This window comes from Chiloscyllium plagiosum, unplaced genomic scaffold, assembly GCF_037043375.1.
Source record: "Chiloscyllium plagiosum isolate Xiang-an unplaced genomic scaffold, Cpla_swu_hap1 HiC_scaffold_2, whole genome shotgun sequence".
Taxonomy (NCBI): Eukaryota; Metazoa; Chordata; class Chondrichthyes; order Orectolobiformes; family Hemiscylliidae; genus Chiloscyllium; species Chiloscyllium plagiosum.
In genome coordinates, this window is record NW_028270140.1 from 15,300,697 (window position 1) to 15,315,660 (window position 14,964).

General features: G+C 39.9%; 1 protein-coding gene across 2 annotated transcripts; it reads left to right on the forward strand.

Moving 5' to 3' along the window:
* The first annotated feature begins 270 nt into the window (after nucleotides 1-270).
* LOC148151826 (uncharacterized) lies at nucleotides 271-13,755 on the forward strand. Of its 2 annotated transcripts, none has more exons than XM_087994905.1 (4): nucleotides 271-419; nucleotides 7,085-7,133; nucleotides 9,584-9,686; nucleotides 11,838-13,755. In XM_087994905.1, the coding sequence occupies exons 1-4, from the start codon at nucleotides 382-384 to the stop codon at nucleotides 11,957-11,959; spliced, it is 312 nt and encodes a 103-aa protein (XP_087851031.1). In that variant the 5' UTR covers nucleotides 271-381; the 3' UTR covers nucleotides 11,960-13,755. The 2 variants fall into 2 exon arrangements, with proteins under 2 accessions (XP_087851031.1, XP_087851030.1); XM_087994904.1 differs by lacking the exon at nucleotides 271-419 and adding an exon at nucleotides 1,472-1,729.
* Nucleotides 13,756-14,964: the final 1,209 nt, after the last annotated feature.

A 14,964-nucleotide genomic window follows, 5' to 3' on the forward strand; every position in this document is an offset into this window, starting at 1 on the left:
GCTGAGACCTGTTAGCATCAACCAACTTTGAAATTTCTACCAATAAAATCAGAACAGGGGTTTAAACTGTTGATGCAAACCCTGCACAATGCAGTAAGTCTCATTTATCGTGTGGCCCTGTGGCATTTTTAATTGGATATATTTGGGTTACTGATTTACTGTGGTCAATGACTATTTATTTCCAGGCTATTGAGAGCTGTTTATCAAAATAAGTGATTTGTACATTGTAAATATTTTTATTGTTTGCTCATCAGTAATTTCCAACAAAAGGCATGACTGCTGACACAGGTATGATGCAATGAATGGCCTCCATCCATGCTGTAAGATGGGAAAGGTGAGCTCAGAGCTTTCAACAAGTCTGACATCTGAGCCGTCAATCTCATGCCTATGGAGGAGAGAGAGACCGGACGGGGAAGAAGGTAAATTTGTGACTGGATCTTACTTTGGTTAAAACCTCTCCAGCAATGCAGCGGGCATACTAGCAGAAGGGATTTAATCTGAAATTCAGGAAGACTCCAGAACCACAGGAGAATTTAGAAAGCTCTTAACTGAGGTACTGATTCAATTAAATTTCTGTGGGTGGCACAGTGGTTAGCACTGCTGCCTCACAGCGCCTGAGACCTGGGTTCAATTCCCGCCTCAGGCGACTGACTGTGTGGAGTTTGCACGTTCTCCCCGTGTCTGTGTGGGTTTCCTCCGGGTACTCCGGTTTCCTCCCACAGTCCAAAGATGTGCAGGTCAGGTGAATTGGCCATGCTAAATTGCCCGTAGTGTTAGGTAAGGGGTAAACGTAGGGGTATGGGTGGGTTGCGCTTCGGCGGGTCGGTATGGACTTGTTGGGCCGAAGGGCTTGTTTCCACACTGTAATGTAATCTAAATCTAATCTAAATCTATCACATCAAGAGCCCACATGAAGTGCTGTGCCTTCTTTCATCTGTGCAATGACGATACTGCACTGAAAGCTGCAATTTGGAAAGACTCAATTCAAACTTAGGGGTATGTGTAATAAGGATGAAACTTCGATTCTCCTGCTCCTCAGATGCTGCCTGACCTGCTGTGCTTTTCCAGCACCACACTCTCGACTCTGATCTCCAACATCTGCTGTCCTCACTTTCTCCATGTGTGACAATGTGTCTTTTTCCAATCCCCTCCCCAACTCTGATCCTTATAAATATCCACAGAATCCCCAGTACATAACTAACATATCCCACATTCTAGAAAATAAAAACACCATCTCAGTCGTAACCGATAAAACATACGTTAATTGAATTAATGTTTGTGGAAAAGCTCAGGATGTGAATGAATGAATGCTGGTTGGAGTTGACTGCTCTCTGTTTGAAATTCCCTGGAGTGAGTGAGTGACGGGGCATGTTGTTCCCATGGAGACTGTAACAAAGCAGGGGAAGCCTGGGTGATTTCTGCTCATGCCACACTCTGGGAATGATTGCAGCCTTTGGAGGATCGCTGTTAGACTCAGAGGCTGCATTTGCAACCATAAACCAGAGCCTTTCCTACAGGGCACAAGAGTGTGTGTACACCCACCAGGCCGTTTGAAATGCAGACTGGCCTGTCAGGCATGCATCCATTTTAATCATCCTGAGATGCCGATCTCTTCAGGAGCGGAAGGGCACATTGGAGTGGGTGTTGACACTTCTATAAAATGGTCACCTGGTTCAGCTGAGGCCCTGGATCACTTTCCCAGAAGAAGGAACACTTCATACCTACAGAGGTAAGGATTGAAAATCAGGTTCATGCCGTTCCCATTACGACAACAACAATTTGTCTTTACACAGCGCTTCTCCCAGAATAAGAAGTCCCAGGCAGTTTATGTGGGCATTAGAGACCATCAGGTAAAGGAGGGAGATTAGGTCATTCAGCCCATTGAGTCTGCTCTACATTCTGTCAGGATCTGGTCCACTCCTCCTCCACTCTCAACACCTTCCCATGGCACCATCCCCTGCAAACATAGATGGGGTAACACCTGAATGTTTACCTCATCCCCCCCCTCCCCCCCCCTCACTATCCAATGCCCCACACACCTTCCAAGTGAAGCAGCATCTTAACTGCAGTTCATTCAATCTAGTCGACAGTATTCGCCACTCACAATGTGGTCTCCACTACACTGGGGGAACAAAACGCAGACTGGGTGTCCACTTTCCAGCACACCCATGTTCTGTTTATAAAAGTGACCCTGAGTTTCCACTTGCCTACCACTTCATCACACCACCATGTTCCAACACCAATATTTCTGACTCAGTCCTACTGCAGTGTTCCAGTGAGCCTGAGCATAAGCTTAAAGAACAGCATCTCATCTTCCACTTACAGACACTGCAGCCTCTAGGACGCAATAATTTTAGAGCTTGATTCCATCTTTCCCACCTACAACACCTGCTGCTGTTATGAGTTGCTTTAGCACAGTCACCCATTCTCTCCTACTCATGGCACTTATGATTTTTATTATTCAGCTTTCCTTCTGTCTTGGGGCTGCTATCCAGAATCTCCTTCTTTCAGGGCTCCATCTCCACCTTTCCACTCACCTCTTACCTACCCTATCCCCCTCCTTCCCCAAAACTGGTCTTCAGCATAATTACCACTGTCTCCCAGCAACAGTCAATTCAGGTGAAGAGTCACTCGAAAGGCTATCTCTGCTTTCTTCTCACAGATGCTGCCAGACCTGCTGAGTTTCGTCAGCAATTTCTGTTGTTGTTCCTTTAATCCCTCCTTCCCAAAAGACCCTTGCCTCCCTAACATTTCCGGGAAGTTGTTTACATTTTCATCGGTGAAGACAAAACTAAATTAATCTTTTAATTGTTTTGCCATTTCTCTGTTCCAGCATTAAGACCCGTATACAGTGTGTCAGCTTCAGCCTTTAGTAAAGGGCTCCACCTGGTGGTTGGGCTGAATAATCACAGAATGATTTCAAGTAATCTACCATCATCCACTGCAACTACTTAACAAATGAACTCACATAGCAAAGTGACCCTGAGTTTCCAGTTTCCAAAAGGAACCTAATCCTAGCCAAACCTTCACCCTCACCTCCCACGTCCATAATGATTGTCATCAACCAAGCCAATGAATTGCAGATGCGCTTTATATGCTTTATTTAACTATGAAGGATTACTTTGCGATAAAAGTGGAGTTATTGCCTGTTGATCTAAGCAATGCAGTGAAAAATTTTATTGATGCCTCGTCATCATCAATCACTCAGTTGGTAGCCATTATCGGGAGGGGACAGACAGTTCTAGTGATTCAATAACTCAGAATATATTGACACATTGTCCCTCACATTAAGAGCATTCCAATCTTCTTGCGTTTTTGCACTAAACTGTACATGCTGCTTTAAGTGTCTGCTGTTTGAGTTGATCCATGACTAAATCCTGAAATGTTGCTCTCGCTCTTTGTGCACCTTCTCCACAGCCATAACGTTATATTCCTTGCTCTGTTCTATTACCCTAATGCACTTGTATGGTACGATCTGCCTGTACTGCACGCAAAACTTTTTACTGTACCTAGGTACATGTGACAATACTAAATCAAATTAATTTACCTATATTGGGACAAAACTAATGCTCAACCAGAAAACAAGGGCCTCCAAATGCTTATCTAGTTTATTGCGAGGTAAGTGGTGTTGGACAAATTTAATTGACAGAATATAATGTATTGATAAAAGGCAACATCATAACATCATAAAATGTTATAATATAGGACGCCATTGAACCCCATTGTGCCTGTGCTACATCTTTGACAAAACTGCCCAATTAGACTATACTTTTTCTCCGATTTGTTCCTTTCCAGGAATTTATGTAATTAATGAACTTACAATTGAATCTGCTTTCACCACCTTTTCAGATAGTGCATTTTACATCACAATTTCACTGCATTTGAAAATGCTGTCTGATTTGTTTGCTAATTTGTAATTCTGTGACCTGTATTGTGATGATGCTGTGACTTTAACAAGTTATTTTGTCCTATTTTCTTGTTTGAAGAAAGGTTTTAAGGCAGAGGTATTGGGCTGGTTAGTGAAGGCCCATAAAGTAAACAACTTGGGAGGCCTTGGGTTTTTTTTTTAAGTTGAAACATGAAAAGCAGCCTGGAAGGGTGCGGCCAGCTCTCACAGGCCAGGATTTCTATTTTGTTTTAGTTTTTAAGATTTAGCATTAAGCAGCTGCTGTTGGAGTCTCAACAGGATTGGAAGTTGCAGTAAATGTCTTCTGGCTGCCACTATCTCTGAGTTTTCTCTTGATGTTTTTCCTTTTGGGTTGCTGAATTGCATGTGAGACAATATCTGCTTTTTGAATTTGACTTTTTGCCAAGGGGTGTGTTTATGGGATGTTAATTAGTAATGGTTACTGTATCTATTACTCTATTATGTTTTCCAATAATTAAGTTATTCAAAATTCTTTTTTGTTGCATCTTAACTATAGTATTTGAATAAATTGTGTTTTGCTTAATGTCAAGTAGTTTGACCAATCAAGTTGCATTTGGAACACAGCACCTTTAAAATAAGAAAATGTTAGGGTCCAGGCTACCTTCTTAATATATTTTGAGAGGGTCTGGTCTGGAATATAAAGTAGTTACTAACACATTTTTTTGCCACTGGCATCTCATTTACTTGATAACAAATGTTCGTGTAACAAACGCTTTATGATGTTAAACCACTCTATCTTCCCTTGCTGTGAATATTGCACGTCAGATTGAAAATCTCATTTGCTAAGGTGACATAAACTAGGTTTGTTGATAAAATGAAGGTGCATGTGTCTATGATAAAAGAAATGTTGGAGAACTGATAGAAAGTTAATTAATGGACTGATTACAGAGACTGGAAGTTACTGGACGTTACTCAAACCGGAAGCTTGAAAACATCGGTCTAGTGTTAGAACCATTGACCTTAAGTATATTTATTTGATCAGGTAAGGAGACATCAAAGTTTGCAGGTGATGTAAAATAGTGAGCATGTTTAACTGTGAAGAGGATTATACGTGGCTTCAGCTGGACATTGACAAGCTAGCAAATAAGTCCGAGAATTAAATGAAATTTAATGCTTGAGGTATGAGATGGTACACTTTCAGAAACAAAATATCAGAAGAAGCATTCACTCTGTATTTAAAAGAAAGCAGGAGACAACAACTTCGCTTCACTTGGAGGTTGCCACTGATGATGTTACCTAGCCAGGTAATGAAACATCTGGATATCAAACCTACAGCTCAGCGAGCAAACCTACACCCTAATGTACGTTTTTATTGAAGCAGTCCTCCACCTAAAAGGGTGTTTGGAAGGAGACTCCACAATACATTTCAAACAAATGCTCAACACAGAGGAGGGGCGACAAAATTAGATACATTGGATGCCTCTTTCAAATGGCTGGCATAGACTCAATGGGCTGAATGACATCTGGAAGCAGTTGATCTATTGAAGCAGATGTACCCCTAGAAGGGTGTTTGGAAATCAACTCCATAAAATATTTATGAGGGAGTTTGATATATAATTAGAAGGGAAAAATTTGTCAGGCCATTGTGGATATACAATGGAAAGAAGACAAATCAGCTCCCAAAGCAAGTAGCAGCATGATGGACCATGTGGTCTTTGTGTTTAAAGGATTCTGTGATTATTGCTGAAATACAATACAGCACTAATATACATCATTGATATGCCATACATCACTGATGTACATCATTGATATATCATTCATCACTGATATACAATACATTGCTGATATACCATACATCACTAATATACATCATTGACACACCGTACATCACTAATATACAACACATCGCTGATATACTATTTATCACTGATACACAATACATTGCTGATATACCATACATCACTGATATACATCATTAACACACCATATAACTGATGTACAACACATTGCTGATATACCATATGTCTCTGATATACATAATTGAAAAACCATACATCACTGATACATCATACATCACTGATATACAACACATTGCTGATATACCATACATCACTAATATACATCATTGATATACCATACGTCACTGATATACATAATTGACATACCATGTAACTGATATACAACACATTGCTGATATACCATATGTCTCTGATATACATCGTTGAAAAACCATGCATCACTGATATACATCATTGATACACCATACGTCATTGATATGCAACGCATCGCTAATATACAATACATCACTGATATGCAATACATTGCTGATATACCATACATCACTAATATACATCATTGATATACCATACGTCACTGATATACATCATTAACACACCATACATCACTGATATACAACATGATATACCATATATTGCTGATATACAATACATTGCTGATATATAATACATTCCTGATATACCATACTTACATTGCTAATATGCCATACATTGCTGATATTTTACATACATTGTTGATATACCATACATCACTGATATACAATCTATATTGCTCATATACCATACACGGCTCTGGAATCATTGGTAGCCAACTCCCAAGAAAAAATGCTTTCTAATTGTCACTTGGTTGCAGTTTTCAGATGTCCTTCTCTGTTCTGTGATAGCTGTAAAATATAGCTGTGTTTTTGGCCAATGCCACATCTCTGTAAAATTGAGCGACATTTGATGAGATGTCAGTAAATCAAGAAACTGTTGATTAATATCCAAACGTTGATGTTGATGTTGATGCAGCAGACAGCAACACCTCTTGGAGTTAGTTCTGTTGCAAAAATCTGATTTGCTTTACACTGAAGCTGAAATGCTATCTCTTTGAGTGTTGTTACAGTATACAGTTCGTATTACATAGTGAAGCTAAAATTGCCTCAGAGCAAAGCAAAATATTACAATAGATGCCAGAATATCTGCATTCTCTCTTTGCTTCTTTATCAGGACCGGAGTTAAAAAGCTGTTCTTTTTGACTTCCTTTAATGAATGGCATGACATCAAGGGTGAAGCTGTACATGTGCAGATAGATCAAGGCAGCCATTTTTAACAGTGGTGCTGCTCTCCTGCATTAGAAACACCCAATCCATTAAAATATACACTAATCTGCAAACGAAAAGCTAATTCCTCACTCAGCACGGCCTTTGTTTCTTCTCAGATATTTAGACACTCATCTGTTTACAAGAAAGAAGTATGGCAATGAACTGGTAAGTGATTTTCTAACTGCCACCAGTGGTGGAGCTGACCCTTCTGAAAGAAATATTTTTAAAAATATTTTGAATGAACTTGCACTTACTCATAATATCCTCCCATCCTCAGGAAGGCATTCTGGCCTTAAGATTCTAACAAAGAGACTTTGAACATGATTCGCCAACCCGTCATAACCACTGAATATTGGCACTTGAAAATGAGAAAAGTTAAATTGCTCCTTATTGCAACTACTGTCCAACTCTTGTAAATCGGTTAATCCTGTGAGCAGTTAATTATGTTCCACTTGAGTCATTTGATGTGTAATTTATCATGCAGAAACGACATGCACTTCTTCTCGTACTATGAATAAGGACAAATGATGTGTTCCTGGTATTTGCTTTGCTACTTCTGTGGCAGTCATAGAGAAGTGAGGTTCCTCTTGGGTCCTGACCTTCCTTTTTTTAACCATCCCTCTCTGGAATTGCTCCCAAAATGATTTGGCTGGCTGTAGGAGGTCTTCAAGTGATGTTTCTGCTCCCTTCCCTCAAATATGCAAGTACTCTGTAGTTCTCAGTCAATGTTTTCTTCACATGAGGGATCACAGGATTCTGAAGTGAGATTTCCATCCTCATTATAATATTCATTGCACAGCGGTATAATCAGCCCTTCCACTCCAACATTAACTTAATTCGTACATCAGCCCATAGTCATAGAGTCATACAGCACAGAAACAGATCCATTGGTCCAACCAGTCCACGCCGACCATAAACCCAAACTAAACTAATCCCTCCTGCCTACGCTTGGCCTGTATCCCTCCAAACATTTCTTATTCATGTACTTATCCAAATATATTTTAAACGTTGTGACTGTACATGCTTCCACCACTCCCTCAGGACGTTCATTCCACACATAAACCACTCTATGTGTAAAAAAAAATTGCTCCACATGTCTTTTTTAAATCATTCTGGATTAGAGTGGTGCTGGAAAAGCACAGCAGTTCAGGCAGCATCCGGGGTATTCCTGATGAAGGGCTTTTGCCCGAAACGTCGATTTTCCTGCTCCTCAGATGCTGCCTGAACTGCTGTGCTTTTCCAGCACCACTCTAATCCAGAATCTGGTTTCCAGCTTCTGCAGTCATTGTTTTTACCTAGTTTAAATCATTCTCCTCTCACCTTGAAAATATTCCCCCCAGTCTTGAAATTCCCCACCCTGGGAAAAGACACCTGCCATTTATCTTATCTATAGACCTCATGATTTTATAAACCTCTATAAAGTCACCTCTCAACCTCCTACATTCCAGTGAAACAACGTCCCAGCCTATCCAGCTTCTCCTTATAACTCAAACCTTTCATTCCCAGCAACATCCTGCTAAATCTCTTCTGAACCCTCTCCAGCTTAATGATATCCTTCCTATAACAGGGTGACCAGAACTGGACACAATCCTGCAGAGGTGAAAGTGAGGACTGCAGATGCTGGAAATTAGAGTCAAGAGTGTGGTGCTGGAAAAGCACAGCAGGTCAGGCAGCATCCGAGAAGCATGAAAATCAACGTTTCAGGCACAAGCCCTTCATCAGGAATGGCCTGCTGTGCTTTTCTAGCACCACAATCCTCCAGGACAGACCTCACCAATGTCTTGTACAATCTCAACATAATGTCCCAACTCCTGTACTCAAGGTCTGAGCAATGAAGGCAATTGTGCTAAATACCTTCTTAATCACCCTCTCTGCATGCGACAAAAACTTCAAAGAATTACCTGAACCCCAAGATCTCTCTGTTCTACAACACTACCCAAGGCCCTACTTTTAATTGTATAAGTCCTGCTCCTGTTTGTTTTACCAAAATTCAATATCACACATTTATCAAAATTAAACTATACCTGTCACTCCTCAGCCCATTGACCAGAGTCTTTTGCTCATTCCTTCCGATTCCTCCCAACTGGTTGAGAGTTTTGTGTATGTTAATTAATATAATGTAATATGTAAAATATAATCTGTCTCGTCATAACCAGTCCCATTTATTCATATTTAGAACATAGAACATGGAAAAGTACAGCACAGAACAGGCCCTTAGGCCCACGATGTTGTGCCGAGATTTAATCCTAATATAAAATATAGTAACTTAGCCTACGCACCCCTCAACTCACTGCTATCCAGGTACATGTCCAGCAGTCGATTAAATGTCCCCAATGACTCTGCTTCCACCACCTCAACTGGCAACGCATTCCACACATTCACAACTCTCCGCATAAAGAACCTACCTCTGATGTCTCCTTTATACCTTCCTCCTAATATCTTCAAACTATGACTTCTCGTACTAGTCAATCCTGCCCTGGGGAAAAGTCTCTGGCTATTGACTCTATCTATTCCTCTCATTATTTAAGAGGTTCCTCATTAATTTAGGATTTGTTTGCGAAGTAATTAGAATTGTTGCTTTTAGAACTGAGTTTTCTTGCTCATTTTTGGTTCAGGAAAAATTAGCAGAGGAACATTCAACAGGATCCATCGGCCTCCTACCAGCAGCTGTTAAAGTAAAGGGAAATAGGAACAGTAGTGAAGAAAAGATAAATGAAGGTATGAGGGGGGGATCGTAACTGCTAAATCTCAATTCTTGGAAGCTGCTCATTAACTTAGCAAAGTTTTCAGTTTAATGTGCACTGCTCAGTTTCATTATGACTGTTATTTAAGAACTTAATAATAAAATAGTTACACATTTGGGATTGAAGAGAATATTTAGGGGGCTACAGCAACTCCTGGAGATTTGTTACTTTCTGATCTTCAGAAATGTGCAATTTTCTAAGTCCAGTTATAGTACATCTTTTTGACTTAAGAGTGTCTCAAAGTGTTTTGGTCAGTTTGCCCATCCTCCCTACAGCACTCCTCTCATCCATACAGGAAGCGAGAATCTCAAACCTGTTAGACAAGCTCAAAGGCTGAGGCTCCTTCAGCGCTATCTTCCAGCTACCTGCCTCACTCATATTCACACCCTCCTGCCCCTGAGTGCTGACTCAATTTGAGGTAGTTAATATAAGGGGTGTGACAATCTCCTGAAACACAGCGTCCAAGTAATTCTCCCCTTCCCTGATGTGTCACAGTGTTCAAAGCTTAGACTCCAGCTCATCAACTCTGGGCCAAAGTTCCTCAAGTAATCAACACTTGCTACGGATGTGGTCGCTATGAACCATAATGGGATCTACCAGCTCCCACATCATGCAGGTACAACACATCACCTGGCCTGGCATCTCTATTTTAATTACTTAGTTCTTAATTTGATTTTTAAAATGTTCATACTGATCTTCTGGTTTGTAGCCTATGGAGAAATCCCCTATTTATCTTCAGTCTGAAAGTAATCTATAATAGATAGTCAAATTAGTAGCGGTAGCAACCAATGAACCTATAGTTTACCTGTGATGTCACTCTCTTGAACTGGGCCTCTGATCCTGAGCCTCAACTTATTCTGTTAAAAAAACTTTAGAATATGTGCCAAAAAGAAACTCCTCTTACCCTCTTCTCTGAATTTCCATGTTGCCTCCAGATTTCCCAAACTATATACTCCCTTGAGCTGTTTCTCACTCCAGATTTGATCTCTCTTCCCTGACCATTGCAAAGCTCACTCTGTGCTTCCTTTAGAGCAGTAAGGGCTCTTTTCTGTCCATGTCATAGGGCAGGGAAAGCCTTAAGATCTCACCTGGAATACTGCAGCTCCCACAGTGTAGCACTCCCTCAGGTGTGCAAGGGAGTGATTATGGGGTCAAACTTCTTCAGCCTAAAACCTAGTCACAAAACATACTGTTTCAAAGCTGAGAACAATATTGGTGAGACACTCAAAGAGGAATTGACTCTCAGGCTGGATACGATCCCTGGATGCTGAGGAGACAAAAGAGATTTTCATGGAGCACTGACACAATCATGACACACTGGATGAGTTCCAGAGTTGAACTAATTGAGTTATTCACATGAGTACAGTGAAAAGTTTACAAGTCACTACTTACAGTGTCATAGTGATGTACAGCATCTTAGATACCAAAAATTTTAAGTAGAAATTCTTCGGAAGAAAGTTCGAAAAATAAAGAAATGGGAAGTCTGGCATTACAGACCTTCAAAAGTACTAAACCATAGTAATAGATTATAAAAATAAATAGAAGAAGTTCAGAATAACGGTCAATATCTAATCTAATAAGAAAAAAGAGAATTTAAGACAAATCTCCAGTACCATATAAAATAATGAAAAACATACAAATGTATTCTCAAAGAGTACAAATCCAAGGTTACAAAAGGCAAATTTAGTGGGACAATGCTCCTGGAAGTGTTTTAAACTAGATAGAAATGCAAGGTAGAGATAGATGAGTCTAATGTGGAACCACATCCTCATTAAATTTACGGTAAACACATTTACTTCTTATTCATTGTAAAAGAGACAGCATGTATTAATTTGCAAATATTAAAATGAAATGAACTTGATACACAGAAGTACAAATGCTATACTGCCATTTTAAGATTTTATCCATTTCTGGGTTAACCCAACAAAGCAAAAATGTGTGAAGTCACTGCTGTCTCCCACAAATGGGTCTGTCAAAGAAGGAAGCATTACATTAACTGTGGTTTCAGTGACAGGTGATAACAATGATCCTGTGTTGACTGAAGGGGTGAAACAAGGATTTAATATTAACTTACGTGTTTGTTTTTGTTAACCGGAGAATTGATCTTTTATCTTCTTTCACTTAGGTGAAAATTCCAATCGCCTTGAAGGCCAGAATAAAACAGGGTCAGTCAGTCACCTCCCAGCAATAAACAAGAGCAAATCCTTAAACAGACTTGAACACTCATCTCTCTGTACAGTCCTGTAGTGTTTTGGAGTCTCTCTCGGGTTAAGAGCCGTGATTTTCATTTCATGTCACTCTAAACTTAAATACATTCAATTGTGTGAAATAGAAACTAGTGACATGTATAGCTAAGAGTTAGGCTTAAGGTTAGGCTTACAGCTAGAATTAGAATTAGAAGCAACAGTGCTGAGGATAGAATTATGGTTAGAATTAGAATTAGAAGCTATAGAGTTGAAGATAGGCTTGGAGATAATAATTCAGGTTGAGCAGCAAACCCACTGAGCAACCAAGGATTGCAATGCTGTTTCAAGAAAAAAATTCCTAGACAGGAAAAATGTGATTACTTATTTATAGACAATTGAGTAAAACATCTTCAGTGAAAACCTTTTGAGAGACTAAAGCCCATGCAGAAATAAGAATGCAATGGAATGTAGACCCTGTAGTTGAAGGTAATTTACTGAGTTGATTGTAATAGCAGGTGGTGTGGTAAAAACACTCAAACAGCAAAGGGATTTGCAATCATTCCATTTTTAGTCATCTGATGCCACTGGGCGGCACAGTGGTTAGCACTGCTGCCTCACAGCGCCGGAGACCTGGGTTTAATTCCCGCCTCAGGCGACTGTCTGTGTGGAGTTTGCACATTCTCCCCGTGTCTGCGTGGGTTTCCTCTGGGTGCTACGGTTTCCTCCCACAATCCAAAAATGTGCAGGTTAGGTGAACTGGCCATGCTAAATTGCCCATGCTAAATTGCCCTTAGTGTTAGGTGAAGGGGTAAATCTAGGGAAATGGGTCTGGGTGGGTTGCACTTCGGCAGGTTGGTATGGACTTGTTGGGTTAAAGGGCCTGTTTCCACACTAAGTAATCTAATCTAATACTGCGTGCTTTTCGTGATAACTTCAGTAAGGAGAGAAGGGAGAAAGAACTTGCATTTATTTAAAGTCAGTTCCAACTTCAGAACCTTTATGCTGAATGATGTAGTCAATACACTAATGTAGTTGGGAGCTGGTTAGCAGGATGGCTGATTTTCAGTATAGATTTATTACCAATATCATGGGTTCAATTCCTGCACCAGCTGAGGTTACTAGGAAGGTCTCACACTCATCCCTTGCCTGAATTGTGGTGACCTTCCAGTTAAACCACCACCAGAGAATGACCATCTGAGACTAAGGTGACTTTGCTCATATAGCCACTGTTGTAAGGTATAGAAATGCAGCAGCCAAAATCCCATGAACTACAGTGAAATAAATAACTGGAAAGCTATATTTTGGTTTTGGGAGAAAATTGATCAGGGCACCTTTTTTCAAATATCCATCACAGTAGTCAGTTCAGTTTAGCTTCACTTCTGAAAGATGGCATCTCAGTAACTAGATCACTTCCTGAGGACTACACTGAAGTTTCATTCTACATTATGTACTCAAGACATCAGAGTGGCATTTCAACCCAAAACCTTCAACAGGTACCTCCACTGAACCGAGCACATCAAATTGTACATAAAGGTCCAGGTTTATGCACGGCTACTAGCAACTCAAAAGCAAATGTGAACAATGTTCTTTGCAAGCTGTAATTCCTATAATACCTACCCACTATCATGTTAGAAATAAAGTTAAAGCTGGTGCACTGAAGTGTGATCTTTTGATGACATGACAACTCTTTATTTCTGATAACATCTCTGACCTGAACATTTCATATTACAATTGTATGATTCCATTCTTTCAGTATTTAATTATTGAGCAGACTTTCTAAAATAAAAAAATCACATTTTTGATATTTCTTTCATGCTCTGTTGTCTTTCTCTATTAACCTCATTTTTCTTTACTACTCTTTATTTTGTTTCTGTACATGACTTTAAGTATTCCAGTTTATACTTTCTGGTTTCGACTCTGGGAGTTCAGTCTTAACATGCAGTAGGAAGGTTGATGATGGCTCAGAACCCATCTGTTTCCTCAACAGACTTTGCAGTTGCTCTATAACTCAACCAATTCTTTAGTGTCCTGCTTCCAGGTCTCCAGCCCATTCAGTGTGAGCAGGATAATATAGTTAACGTGGTTCCTTGGGTCAACTATCACTGACAGCATGATATGGTCTAAGTTATTCATGAGATGTTAGCTCCAGTAGCATTTACTACAAAGACTGCATTCTTGTTGAGACAGGTGTCTTGGTGTTGTGACTAAACTTCAACTGTTTACACTGTTACAAGATCTCAGACTTACACACTGTCTGGGTTGTTTACTGACGTTACAACTACATTGCTTGATTGTAAAATGGACATAGCTGACTGACCACACAATGCACTGATTCCATTGTACTGAATGTACCAAAGGTGCAGTGGAGACCTTTATACTAGAACATTACATGTCATGATAACATCGAGCTGTCTTAAATATCCACTGCCTTTCTGGGATCTAACATCCCCCTTCCTTTTGTTTAAAGAATGGGCATGTTTTTTCCAATAAGCATCTGCAAGGATACATATAATAGTCTGCAATGTATCATTGTCTATGACTAACACCCACCAGCTATATCCACACAAACACCAAGCTAACTACGTACAACCTCATCGACTTAATGAATATCTTTAAATTTCACTACAAAGACAGTCTACTTCTACCTTAAAAATATTCTCTCAGTCACCAATTCACAAACAACTGCTAAAACCTTTATTGATATCCTGATTTCCCACTTTACCACAGCCCCTCCCTAACCTCCAAACTGCCTGCAGTCACACTCCAATGTGTATCTCTTTTCTTATCAACTTTTACTGGTTTTTCATTTCACAAAACATTAGCTTCACAATTTTTATTTGCAAATCTGTTTTATTTCTCTTTTTAATTTTGAATGCCAGTTCATGGCCTTTAACTATAGCTCCCAATTACAATCCTTTTGTGGAATTATCTCCCTCAGTAGCCCCACATTGGTTCACATGCTGCGTTTTAAAAGCCTTCCTAAAATGCACCTTTAAGCAATTTCAGAAACATCTTCATCCCTCAGGACTCTAATGCTCACCCTAAAGTAAAACATAACATGCACTT